Here is a 13,899-nt window from a genome sequence, read left to right as displayed (position 1 = left end):
CAGGGCACATTCACCCTCGGGCAGAGCCCGCTACGGCCTAGCTCGCTGAGCTCGGAGACCGAGCGCGGCCGGAAGCTGCCGGCGATACTGTACCTTTGGATTTTCCTAAGGCTGCAGGGACAGAAACATACAGATATTAGTGTCACAGAAACTACGCCTCCCTGTGGACAGGCAGGCTGTCTCTCGTCGAGGTCAGGGTCTCAGTGTGGGGCTCAGAGTGTGCCAAGACATGGCTTCAGTTGGGTTGGGGTGTCGTCATGAAAGTGACTCTTTTCTTGTATGGGTGGAAACAAATCTTATCCTGCCAAGCTCACAGGTGAAGGGAGAGAGAAGCTGAAGGGGTGATATCGGTGCGTGTAGGGGTCGGGGAGGGGTGGGCAGGAGAGGGCATCTTCACTGATGGAAGTGGAGTGGGCAGGAGAGGGCATCCTCACTGATGGAAGTGGAGTAGCCATCTGATTGTGTGTGGGTCCCACGATGTAGAAGGCGGTGAACTCCCTTCCCTCTGGGCTAGGAGGGACTGGAACTAAGGTACCTCGCCAAGGCCTTCACTGACTGAGGCAAGAGCGAATAGATCCACTGTCCAGGGCAGATACAGTCATCTACTCCGGGAAACAGGAAACGTGTGCTCCCAGCCGGCACCTGTCCCCAGCAGGCCCAGGCACAGTGGGTGTGGGTGAGCCCACTGTGCGCTTACGCTCTCACCTCTCCACCCACTGGTCAGAAGCACAGATCTATGACACCATGAAATCCTGCCGTCCTAAAAGGTCACATTTCACCTTGTAGAAAATGCAGCAAGATTTTTTTTTTAAAAGGGGGTCAAATTTGGAGATTGACTGTAGCAGGTGGAATTGGGGTCCTTTTAAGGCAATAAGCCCGCAGTGAGGTGCACAGTGACGAGGTGAGGCCCCAAGCTGAGTCCACACCGGGGCGGGGACAGCGTCCCGACACTCCCTACTCTGTGGGGTCCCCGGAGACCTCTCCCCGTCCAATGTCACTGTTAACTTGCTCATCTGCCTTCGATGGCTCTGTGGAGGCACCTTGGAGAGCGGGGGTCAGCCTCCTCCCAGGACCCAGCCAGCGCTCTCAGAGTCATCTTGGGCACAAGGACCCTCCACCAAGAAATAAGCACCTTCTCTAGGAGATCCAGAACCACTCTTGGAGGCCACCCAAAAGTCTGGGGCAGGGTCCAGCTGCATCCCCTGAAATTTACACTGAACTGCGAGGGAGTATCGTACGATGCTCAGGGGCTTTGGAATGTATCAGGCGGCCAAGAGCAAGAAGCAGCACACTACCCTGGGGACAGGGGAACTGGTACCCCTTAGTTGCAAAGGTCGGGGAGATGGCAGGTACATAAGACGTCTCCCCACGGCAAGCCGTTAACGGAAGGAGCCCGAAAAGATGCTGAGTTTCACCGTTTCCTTACCGATTCCCTTTCACTTAGAAAGTCCCTTTTCACGGGCAGAGGCTGGGAGTGCGGAGGGGACAGGCACGCACTTCAGGGTCAGGGCCGGTGGGGCGTCTTCTACATCCCAACATCAGCAACCTCGGGTGCGGGAGACTCAGCCAGGAATGGCCACCGCTCCCACCCACAGGTCGTCCATGCACGCACGCACGCACGCACGGGGACCCTCCTGCAGGCTCCCGCTGTCCTCGCCCCGCCCCTCTTGGCTTTAGTGCTGCGGTTCTCAACCTGTGGGTCGCGACCCCGGCGGGGGTCGAACGACCAAAACACAGGGGTCGCCTAAAGCGACCCACAGGTTGAGAACCGCTGCTTTAGTGTATTTTGCCCTCGCAGAATTAACCCCGTTGCTCCATGGGAAGGTGGAGAAACATTCAAGGTGTTTTTTGTGAGACATCAGAGAACAGGGTGGGCTCGGGAGCCTCCCAGGTGAAGAAGCGCACCTTAAGAAGTCAGAGATCCAGCGTGCGCACTAGAAACAGCTAACGGTAACCTATACCAGGCATTCCTTTGAACTCTTCATAAGGGAAGTTCTATGTAATGCTCCAACAACTCTCAGGGTGGCACTCACGACTGTTCCCCCATTTCACAGATAAAGAAACAGAAGCGCTCAGAGATCAGCTTCCCCAGGTCACAGGACTAGCATGTGAACTCAGAGACAGCTGGCCCCCAGTTCATACTCGGCATTTTCAAAGGCTTTCCCCAAGAGGTTGTTCCTCTTACACCAGGTGGGTAGGGAAAGGGAGTAGAGGTTAGATCTGCAAGTGCTTCCTGCCGGAGGAAAGAAAGCGGCCTTCTTGTTTTAATCTCTGTGATCTCGCAGGCCATCCCGGGGGAAACGTAGAATTCAGAACCTTAAGAATTAAGAGACAAAGGCCTGTTCCAGCAAAAAATAATAATAATAATAACAGCCCCTCACCCCGAAATCTGAAAGTTGGAAGATCCAGCTCCAAGAACAGGTGTCTACCAAAGGAACGGCTCCTTCAGGGAGCAGCAGTCTGCTGTGGCCCGTTCCAGGTAAGACGTTGTCAAGGGTGAGCAGTTGTTTGTGCTTTGTCCTCTGCAGGACAGACATGGGCAGTGCTGTTTGAGTCCTGGCTGGGCACATACTTAGCCTCCTTCAGGGAGCAGCAGTCTGCTGTGGCCCGTTCCAGGTAAGACGTTGTCAAGGGTGAGCAGTTGTTTGTGCTTTGTCCTCTGCAGGACAGACATGGGCAGTGCGGTTTGAGTCCTGGCTGGGCACATACTTAGCCAGAGGTGCCAGCCACTTTACAGCTTTGCAGAATTCAAGTCTGCAGAGATCTAGAAGGTTTTGATTTCTGTTCTAGAGATACGTTCCGTGTGGCAAAGGCCAGGAGAAAGGAGACAAGAAGCGGGCCAGCCACCAAATGCAGACGCCGGGGAGTTTGGGTGGTTCTGCAGATAGCCAGCAAAGACCTGAGAGTTCAGGGAATGTTGAAGATGACACTGGAGGCCACGTAGCAGTGGCAGGGGCCTGTGGAGTCACCCTATAGTGTCCTGGGTTGCCAAGGTGAATGACAGGAGACCTAGTATCTGAAGACTTCGTCTACCGCACACACGGCCAGCGAGACCAGAATCAGGTCATTTCTAGCTCCTTTAGGGTTAATTCGTCTCCTGAATACATCACCACAAATCTCTTTACCTCTCGGTACAAACAGCGGCTGGGGCCAGTCTCAGCATCTGCAATGGGTACATCCCGGACTCTGGAAGCTGAGGGGGTGGGGGGCTCAGCCAACAACAGACTCTCAGGCTCCGTCTGACCAAGCTAAACCCAAAATATGAGTCAGGTTGTCCACTGCCATCTGGGCTGACTTTCTAGGCAAGCTTATTATGGGTTCCGGCTTTTCTGAGGTAAAATGACCACCCCTTGCGCCATGACATGCTGTCCACCCTCCACCGCTGGGCCTACGGAGGACCCTGACACCCACAATTACCCAGATATGTCCCCTGGATCAATAGTTCTGACAGTTTCATGACCACAGGCTTTATCATCAATGAATTTGGAACACAGTGTATGCCACCATCCCCCCTTGGGGCAGGTAGCAGAGGGGAGCTTCGCAAAGCCTCTACACCAGGGGTCCCCAAACTTTTTACACAGGGGACCAGTTCACTGTCCCTCAGACTGTTGGAGGGCCGGACTATAAAAAAAATATGAACAAATCCCTGTACACACTGCACATATCTTATTTTAAAGTAAAAAAACAAAATGGGAACAAATACAATATTTAAAATAAAGAACGAGTAAATTTAAATCAACAAACTGACCAGTATTTCAATGGGAACTATGCTCCTCTCACTGACCACCAATGAAAGCGGTGCCCCTTCTGGAAGTGCGGTGGGGGCCGGATAAATGGCCTCAGGGGGCCACATGCGGCCCGCGGGCCGTGGTTTGGGGACCCCTGCTCTACACCTTACTGCTGCCCAGGGCAGCAGGGCAGGAAGAAAGTGAAGAATAGAAGTATCCTAACTGTGAGAGGGTGCAGAAGGGCCACTCAGGAGTGGCCACGGCCCTTCCCCCTGCAGAAGGTCCTCCACGCCCCCACGAGCCGTCCCTGTCCTCGGCCAGCCCGTTTCGGCTTTAGCGTACTTTGTGTTTGCAGAATTAGCCCAACAGCTCATGGGAAGGTGGAGGCAGGTAACAACTCTGAGAAGTCATGCATGCGAGGAAATGGTTTCAGCGTGCTAATCCCGTACTTCAGGCACTCATGAGGCTCCAGCTTCCGGTGCCGCCCACCGGCCCAGTATAACCACCAGCAGAATCAGCTGAGCGCTGAGGGAGACTGCTAGCTCTGGTGCAGACATGCTCGCGGTGTTTTGGTTGCTGTCTGCTGGCTCTGGTAGCGGACCTCTGAGGACCAGACCCTGTGGAGCTGGGCGCTGGCCTTCTGCGTGTAAACAGCCAGGGTCACTGCGATCTCTGTGAAAAAGACTGGCATCCCATGGCGATCCACGGGTCTGTGGGCAGCTTCACAGACGCTGTCATGGCCTTGCCACCCGTGGCCAGGTGTGTTGGGCAGCAGGCAGGCGTGGAGAATGTGGACCGGAACCAGAGCGGCACACAGGCAGCACCGAAAGCAGGCTACAAGGGAGCGGGCACGAGAGGCAGGGCAGGGCAGTGGGCATGGGCAAGCGCTGTCCGATTCCTGTGGCTGCCGGCCGACGGGAAAGGGGCGGAGGTGGAGGGCAGTGGAGATGGGGAGGTGACCGCCTGGGCAGGGCAAGGCAGTGGAGATGGGGAGGTGACCACCTGGGCAGGGCAAGGCAGTGGAGATGGGGAGGTGACCGCCTGGGCAGGGCAAGGCAGTGGAGATGGGGAGGTGACCACCTGGGCAGTGGAGATGGGGAGGTGACCGCCTGGGCAGGGCAGGGCAGTGGAGATGGGGAGGTGACCACCTGGGCAGGGCGGAGATGTGGGGCCAGCAAGGAAGCTCGGTCGCTGGTGTCCTTCCTTGCTCTCACCTTTGGGCTTCCCCACCAGTTCTTTAAGAAAACAAGTTTTCTCAGGCCCTGGCCAGTTGGCTCAGTGGTAGAGCATCGGCCTGGCGTGCAGAAGTCCCGGGTTCGATTCCCGGCCAGGGCACACAGGAGAGGCACCCATCTGCTTGCTTCTTCACCCCTACCCCTCCTTCCTCTCTGTCTCTCTCTTCCCCTCCCGCAGCCAAGGCTCCATTGGAGCAAAGATGGCCCCGACACTGGGGATGGCTCCTTGGCCTCTGCCCCAGGTGCTAGAGTGGCTCTGGTCACGGCAGAGAGACACCCCGGATGGGCAGGGCGTCGCCCCCTGGTGGGTGTGCCGGGTGGATCCCGGTCGGCACATGCGGGAGTCTGTCTGACTGTCTCTCCCTGTTTCCAGCTTCAGAAAAATACAAAATAAATAAATAAATAAATAAATAAATAAATAAAACAAGTTTGCTCAGCTGCTGCTCGGATGCGGCCAGTGCGGGCATCTGACAGACACGCAAGGCCCACAGGCCCGTCCTGCCCAGTGGGCGTGAGCGTGCAGACCTGTGGGCTAGCTCCGGTAGAGGCAGTAAGCAGGTCTCGCATAAACAGAAAACAAGTTCGCTAGAACCACGGGTAACACTGCTGCCCTCGTCAGAAAAACGGAGGGATTGGCAAGTTTCCTGTCATATATTATCTGGGAAAGAATGGTCTAAGAAAACAAGTATCACTATTCCACAAAACAAACCAGAAAGATAATACGAACAAGGCATTAACCACACAAGACAACCTGCACCCTAGAATTTCCGAATGGGCGCTGAGGGGCGTGCACAGCAGGGGTGTGACCTATGAACACTGTATCGCTCTAAGTGGAAAGTTCTGAAAAACAATTTTTAAATGGTTATCACTGCAAAATTCTTTATCCAGGGTGGCAATGGTTTTCTGTGAGTCAGTGGTCCTCAGCACCAGATACACACCGACCGTGTCTGGGACACTAAGAAGTACCGAGGCCCCGATCTGAGCACTGGCCAATTCCATCAGATTGGAGGCGTGGGGGTGGGCGACAAGCAGGGCACGGGATTCTCCTCTCAGAGCTCGTTCTAGCTCTCTTTTGTTGCATAACAAAACACTCGCAAAACCTGGTGGCTTCTCCATGTAGGTCACAGCTCCACGGTTCTGGCCAAGTCGGCCGGGGCAGCTGTCCGCTCTCCACAGGGCGAGCCGAGGTTGCTCAAGTTGGCTGAGATGGCTCCATCTCAGCGCTGGTCAGTGGGGGCTGGCTGTGCGCTCGGCGCTCAGCTCGGGGAGGAAGGCTGGGGGCTCCGATTTCTCTCCAAGGGGCTTCCTGGCCCCCCACAAAGCAACGTCACTGGGTTCTTAAGAGCGAGTGTTCCCAGAGACCCGGGCATGAACGACAAGCCTTCTTCCGACCTAGAATACCACGTCTGCCACATTCTGTTAGTTAAGCGAGTAAAAGAGTTAGACCTCAGCTCTCAGTGGGAAGAAAACCAGTTAGACCTCAGCTCTCAGTGGGGAGAAAACCAGTTAGACCTCAGCTCTCAGTGGGGAGAAAACCAGTTAGACCTCAGCTCTCAGTGGGGAGAAAAGCAAACACCTGCCGTCGTCTCTCCCAGGAAGCCGCTGCTGTGTAGCTGAAGGGGAGACGGACCGGTTTCCCGGGGCCACTATCACAAGTACCACAAGGTCTCCTCTCCTCACAGTCCTGGAAGCCAGAGTACAACATCAGCCTCACTGGGCTGCAATCCAGCTGCCAGCAGGGCTGTGCCCCCTCCAGGGCCTCTAGGAGGGAATCCCTTTCCCTGCCCCTCCCAGCTCTTCAGTAACTGTCAGCACTCCTTAGCTTGTGGCCACATCTTCAAATCTCTCTCTGCCCTGTCTGCAGAGCCCCTTCTGTGTGTGTGCACGCGAGATCTCTGCTGCCCTCTTACGACAGACATGGTTACTACACTCAGGACCCACCCCGACAGTCCAGAGTTCTCTATTTCAAGACCCTACGCTAATCACATCTGCAAAGACCCTGTTCCCAAATAAGGTGATATTTATAGGTCCCGGGGCCTAGGGCCCAATATCTTTGGAGGGGGCATCATTCTGCCTACCATGATCATGGAAAATGTCCATGTGAGCTACTAAAATCCGGTCCCAGGACTCGCCCTGTGTCACTGTGAATCGGAAAGGCATCAGGGCCAGGCGCTGGGGATGGGGACAAATTATCTCCTATGATGTCTAGGACATAACAGCCATCAGCCCAGGAAAATGGTATCCAATTTTTCTTCTCCAAACTTCTTTAAAATTTTTTTTAAGGAATAGTTGAGATATAAGTAAATATATTCTTTTTTAACCTGACCCCCTCCTCCACAAAAAAACAAACAAACAAAAAAAAACAGTTCTATAAAAGCAACCACCAGTATTTCAAGGGGTTAAACGTAGCTTAAAGACTGAAATGTGTCTCAAAGATTCTAAAAGCTCAGAAATGGGGACACGTGGGGAGAATTCCCCGGTTATGGCTAACATCACACAGGGACGCAATGGATACAAATTCTTTTTCTCCGCCCCCCCCCCCCCGAAACACTGACTTACAACTCGAGGTTTCTGTTTCTCTTCAAGCTGATTAAGAACGGATCCTCTACAAGCTCCCTGCAGCTCAAACATATGTAACCAGTCCGTCAGACAACTCAGTGAGGCTCACCCTAACCCAGTAAACCCTCCAATTAATTCAAAGTGGAAGGCAGATTTTAAAATGCATACGATACATTCCCCTTGTGTATAAATACCTTAGGTAGTGCCTCTTCTACGCCCTTACGTTATAGGGAAGCCGTTTCAGCTCTCAGTCAGAGTACTGACGCGGAACGGGCGCGTCGTGTACAGAGTGGGAGAGCGGGAGCACTTTCTCCGAGATGAGGCGGCGTCTGCTGAAAACACCGCCATCCCAGGTCCCCGCCCGCCCGCACGCGACGGGGGCCAGCGGCCTTGGAATGCCTGAGCTTCACAACTCTCTCAGCGGTCACCTGGATTGCTTTTCGGAGGGTACTGGGAACCCAGACGGGCAAGCACGTCTCGGATGCAGAAACAGCTGGGACCAGATAGATGAGTCTCCATAACCCAACGAGGACCCAAACTGACTCCCCGGGACACCCTCCAGCCAGAGATACTTCAGAAAGGAGCGAAGTTGTAGGAACAAATTCCAGCCCATGCACTTGCTGGCGCTCTCTGTCTCTCTGTCTGTCAGTCTGTGTCTCCCTCTCTGTCTCCGACTTGCTCCTCCTGACGCAGAGATCAGAATCTAAATATACTCTTTTTTGTAGATGGCAAAGAATGGACCTCTGCTCCCGTCCGTGTCTAAGAATTTCTGTTGTTTCTTTTTCTTTCTCCACTAGATATAAAAACAAGAAACAACAGCCCAGAGCAGGCACACACCCTCACCGGCCTCACATGTCAGGTGTCCGGTGGCTCAGGTAACAAGCGGGACACTGGCCTTTCTCAACGCTCCCCCATTGTCCCAGGAGGCAGCGTGGGCCCCCCAGTGCCCAAGGAGAGGGCTGAAAGGCAAGGCTCACAGGCCTGGAGGGCCCTGGGTTTCCAACCTCCCCTCTGATGTCCTTCAGGCCATTTGTACTTTGAACACACAGAGCCTCCAGGTCACCCAGGGGTCTGCCCCAGCAGCAGCAGGCTGTTGGGACCCAGAAGCAGCAGGCTGTGGCTGCCCAGCAAGCCTTCGGATTTCCGGTGTTCTCATTAGGTGCTCTGTGCTCCCGTCCCTTTTGGAAGCAGCAGCGGCTAGATTTTATTTTCCAGGGGTTATTTTTAATTCCTAACCGAAGCTCGCCCCACAGCTTAGGTTAGGAACTAACCTGAGCCACGGTCATCCGTTTTTTTTCTGGGAGACACACTGGCTGACACACTCAGCTACACGCTCAGGAGTCCCCAGAGTGCAGCTGCCAGAGGTCGTGCTGCCCATGAACCAGCCGTGCCTGTTATAAAACCCGCTTACGCCCATGTTCCTCATCGGGGGGATCACAGGAGGGAACTCGACTGAACAGGAGGGTGAGAGGGTTGTTCCTATGCAAATCCAGCTGAGTTCTTCTCAGAGCCTTGTAACAAGCGCGTCAAAGCGGGCGGGCGGGCGTGGGTGTTGATCATCAAAGGCAGAGGAAAAGGATCGTAAAATTTACAAAGATTTTTACACTCAGCTGGCTTTCAGCTTGAGGTTGTCTCTTTCAAAAGAGGCTGACACAGCACATGTTAAGCTATACGTTAAAGGTGCCCTATACGTTAAAGGTGCCATGTTCTACTGCTGAAGAATGCAAATGAGTGGACCTAGCGTCAAAATAAAACCATTCAAGACTTTCAGAATTGGCATTTACAAATTCTGAGTCAAAATGAAGTGTTTACATATGAATATATATAAAAGTGTTACATATGAATATATATATATATAATATATATATATTTTTTTTTTTTTTTTAATTCCCCTCGGTGGCCAACTTTTCTTTCTTTTCAGGAAAACTAATCAGTCACTGACCACAACCAATGACACTTCCCTCTGGTCCACAACCAGGGACGCCAGCCACGCACCACTCCCCCTCACCAGGGGAGGCCACAGGGGAGAGCATCTAGACCCAGGGGACAGTTCAATTGCCACAAGTCACCTGACTGCTGCTAGTAAGGGCAGCCTTCCTGTCCATCAGGTTTCTGTTACATCTCCATTCCTCCCTTCACCCCGTCCCCAACGCTGAGAAAAGGGACACCAGCTCATACCCATCCTTTTTGTAAAACTCCAGCATCATGTTATCTGTGGCCACGCTGAGCGGCCGGCGGGCCTGCTCGGGCTGGCGCCGGTCGGCGGGGTCCATGTCGGGGGAGGGCATTGAGCTGTAGTTGGCGTTGTGGTTCACGTGGACGGGACTCCCGTAGTTGCCGGTGATGTTGAACTCGATCTCTGCGGGGGGAGAAAGAGCGGGTGTACATCATCTGTTGGTTGGCCACACCCTTCCTGGACAAGGCGGTGATGAGCATAGAGTGCGCCCCTATAACGTTTGGTTCCGTGGTAGGTCTCCTGTTCATAATTGATTCGTCTTAATATAACTCGTCATCACATTAATACGATAGCTCACCTCTCCTACTCATAGGACAAGCACTCAACAAAGCAATTTCGATTTGTGATTAAAAATTAAACTTAAGGAAACAGGAGTACTTCCTAAAACGTCAGCTACTGCACACCTCCTGGTGAAGGGGAAACCCCCGGAGCAGACTAATCAGATCAGGAGACAGCAATGCCCACCCGCACCGCCATGATTGAACAGTCCTGGACAAGTGCTAGCCAATGGAATTAGTCACAAGCACCAAATAAGAGGCAGTCTTATTATCTGAGGATGATAATGTCTTTCTGGAAAACTAAAGAGAAAAAGAAATCGGAGGGGTCAGATTTAGTCTGACCCTAGTACCTTAGTACCGAGTACCCTAGTCCTAGTCCTTAGTACCTAGAGGATTCACTGAGGTACTAAGGTGGCTGGCTATCAAACAGGTCGAGGGAGGTCCTCACCCCAGTCCCTCCTAGCCACGACCTGCTTCCTGCAGTGGTACCAAGTCAGCTCACGCACAGACCCTGTGGGTTAACTACGCCTTCAACGCCTTTCTCCTGTATTTCTCTAGTCCGCTTTCTCACCCTGACCCAACGACGTTGTTAATAGAGCTCTTACGAGATGAGGAGTGAAGAACTCTCGCAGTCAAAACAATTGAAACAAAATAAAGACTGTCAAACTTCTACAGGGTTAGCTCGGCACTGATTCCTTCTGGTAGACAGAGCACGGGAATATTAACATGGAATCCCCATCATGGTTACTAAACATCAGGTAGGATACTCTTTTCTTTTTTTAACTTAGTGCAACAACCACTGTCCCTTCCAAGCCGTCACCACGGAGAGTCCCATACGTAGGCAATGGTGTGCACGGGGCCGAGGACCTTTGTGGAAGTCCATCTCGGGGAGCTGCCTTTACAGTCTCATTTTGGACCAGGTACCATCAAAGGAAGCTCACCCCTTTGGGCATGCTGAGAAAGCTCAAAGGGCACAGCCTGGAATAACTCACAAAGGTGGCACCCAGGTGACCCACAGCCCTGCACCCCAGTCCCCTTCCTCTCTGGTCTCAGCCTCCCCATGCATCCAGAAAGCAGGGCATCTCTCCTTCCTTTCTGTGCCAGCATTTCAGGATTCATCGATTGAAACAACAACAAACCGCAGTGTGGATGTTAGGCCAGGACCACCCAGGCACACGGCAGGTCCAGGCAGTGGACACCTGCAGGCCGGAGAGCAGGAAACCACCATGACCCTCCTCCACCCCCGAGTGTGTGCGTGGGCGCATGTGTGTGCGTGTGTGTGCGTGTGTGTGCATGTGTGTGCGTGTGTCCCTGCGTGCGTGCGCGGTGTGTGTCTAGGTGGATTAAAAACAAAACAAACACCGCTGGGGCAGCGATACTTGGTGTCAAAGGTCCAGAACCCACAGTGACACTCCTGCTCCCCCCGGCCACCCCGGTTCCACACCTGGACACCACCACCTACCCCCAGGGAAGAACCAGTCCGCGTGCTGGATGAGGGGTTCCACGATCCCCACAATCTGCAGTGACACCGTGGTCATCATCTCCGTGATGTTCCTGAGGGCACAGAACGGAGGGATGCGGGCGGGGTTATGGCCGGAGGCACCCCCGGCCCCGCCGCGTGGGAAGGGGCCCCGCCGCGTGGGAAGCTGCAGACCCAGGTCTTCTCTCGGGAAGAAGAGGAAAGAGAGGGTCGCCTTCCTGAAGCCCCCTTTCCTCCACCTCCAGAATGGAGATGGCCGCAGAATCCGTCCTACGTTCAGCAGACGTGTAAGCGTGAGCGTCAGGAGGTAAGTTACACGAGGCGGCAGGGGCGGGGCCCCTTTCCACAGGAGGCATGGTTCGCGTAGCCGCCCGTCTCCTCCTTTCCCACTCGGTTCTCTCTGCCGAGCCGTCCTCTGCCCTCTGCGCCCTGACGCTGGCTGTGCGCCCGCAGAGAGCGCTGGGAGAGCCTGGGAGAGCGAGCCTTGTGCGCTCCGCCACAGCCCCCTCCCGCCCCTACCTCCTGCCACGGGCTCAGGTGGGCTCAGCGAAGACCCTCCCGGCAGCTCTGAGATGGTCCAGGGAGAGACCTGCAGAGCCCTGGCCCCCTCCCGCCCCTGCCTCCTGCCACAGGCTCAGCGAAGACCCTCCCGGCAGCTCTGAGACGATCCAGGGAGAGACCTGCAGAGCCCTGGCCCCCTCCCGCCCCTGCCTCCTGACACGGGCTCAGCGAAGACCCTCCCGGCAGCTCTGAGACGATCCAGGGAGAGACCTGCAGAGCCCTGGCCCCCTCCCGCCCCCGCCCCTGCCTCCTGCCACGGGCTCAGGTGGGCTCAGCAAAGACCCTCCTGGCAGCTCTGAGACGATCCAGGGAGAGACCTGCAGAGCCCCGGCCCCCTCCAGAGCCTGAACAGGGAGCGGGCCGAGGAAGAAATAGACGTGAGAGACGTCTGCCGATTCTCTGGGCCCGGCCGTCCTGTCCCTGCCCCCCACCCCACCCCACGGCCCCAAGTCACCCAGTGCCTGCACCCCCCTGTACTCACCCTTCTGCCTGCGGCCATAGGAGGTTGGGCCCTAACACAATTGCCATGTTACTGGGGGTCATCTTGTTTATATCCTGATATTCTGACAGCTTAGATAAAAATTTGATCAAGTATCTGAAAGGAAGTCAGAGGGGCCAGCGTTAACAAAGAGTTCAATACCAGCCACATTCCCCGGGCCCGGGGTGGAAGCCTCTTGCACAGCATGTCTTACTGACGATGAGACTCACACACTCTGCAATACGATGAGGGCGCGTCACGTGTCGGGGGACACGGGGGCACCCCGGACACAGAGCTCTGCTATGCGGCCACCTCTGGCCAGAGAAGTTCTCCCTCTTTCCTTCGGACTCAGTATAAAACGACCTAACGTTCCTTCTTCATTTCAAACCTCTGTCACCTGCCATCTTCCTGTGTGCAGAAGTGAGGAGCGGTGTCTAGGTGTCATCGGCAGGGACATTTACATGCCAGGAGTGGTCTCCTCTGGGCCCCTGGGCCACCCCCCACCTCCGTGGGGCTTTCTGGAGAGAGCCCATGAAGAGAAAAGTTAGCGACTTAGCATATGGCCCAGCAACCCCCCTCCCTGGGATACGCCCAAGAGAGACAGGTCCACACAGACCTGCGTCCCGTCAGAACGCAAAGACCACCTGGGTATGTCCATCAAGGGGCTCATGGGCAAATAAAGTGCGGTCTAGCCATGCGATGGGATATGGTTCGGCCATAAGAAAGAGTGAAGCTTTGATACATGCTCCCACATGGCCGAACCCTGAAAACATCATGCTGAGACACAGAAGGCCACGTGGACGGTTCCGTTTATGTGGGACGTGTAGCGTCGGCCAATTGACAGAGACAGAGACAGAAGCAGAGGAGAGGTCCCCAGGGGCGGGGCTGGGGGACATGAGGAGTGACCGCTAGTGGGGACAGGGTTTCCTCCCAAGGTGATGAAAGGGTTTAAAATTAGGTAGTGGTGCTAGCTGCCCGATGCCACGTTCTACAGAACCCACGAAACCCTAGCCCTTTCACAGGGTATGTAAATTAGAGCTCAATAACACTATTCACTGGGGAACAAAGTTCCTGTTGCATCCACAAGAATACTTCTTACCTAAGTCGAGTGTGCTGATCCAAATCTGACATTAGATTTTCTCTGTAAGCTACAGCTTTTTTTGCAACTCAAGATTTTAGGTTTTCATCTTATTGTAAAATTTTTCAACATTTAGTTTAACATAATAAAATAGAATATCTTCTTGGGCATCATCTTTGTGAAAAAATAATAATTTATATAATGCAGTAAATACTCTAATACACTAAAAGATATGATGGCATCAGAATTTTCTACAATTTCAAAAT

The 13,899-nt window shown here is 54.1% G+C and overlaps 1 protein-coding gene across 5 annotated transcripts in view; it reads right to left on the bottom strand.

Annotated features, from left to right (window-relative positions):
* Positions 1-13,899, bottom strand: part of ARHGAP44 (Rho GTPase activating protein 44) — a 136,676-nt gene that overhangs the window by 12,329 nt on the left and 110,448 nt on the right. For 3 of the 5 annotated variants that reach the window (XM_066364911.1, XM_066364914.1, XM_066364913.1), the window contains exons 14-17: positions 12,559-12,672; positions 11,499-11,590; positions 9,701-9,881; positions 94-111 (exon numbers count right to left, since the gene is read on the bottom strand). In XM_066364911.1, the coding sequence (XP_066221008.1) occupies positions 94-111; positions 9,701-9,881; positions 11,499-11,590; positions 12,559-12,672 (405 nt within the window). The remainder of the gene's footprint in view (positions 1-93; positions 112-9,700; positions 9,882-11,498; positions 11,591-12,558; positions 12,673-13,899) is intronic. The other 2 variants (XM_066364912.1, XM_066364915.1) reach the window with 1 other exon arrangement.

The sequence above is a fragment of the Saccopteryx leptura genome, chromosome 2 (genome assembly GCF_036850995.1).
Source record: "Saccopteryx leptura isolate mSacLep1 chromosome 2, mSacLep1_pri_phased_curated, whole genome shotgun sequence".
NCBI classification, from domain to species: domain Eukaryota; kingdom Metazoa; phylum Chordata; class Mammalia; order Chiroptera; family Emballonuridae; genus Saccopteryx; species Saccopteryx leptura.
This window is presented reverse-complemented; position numbering and strand designations above follow the sequence as displayed.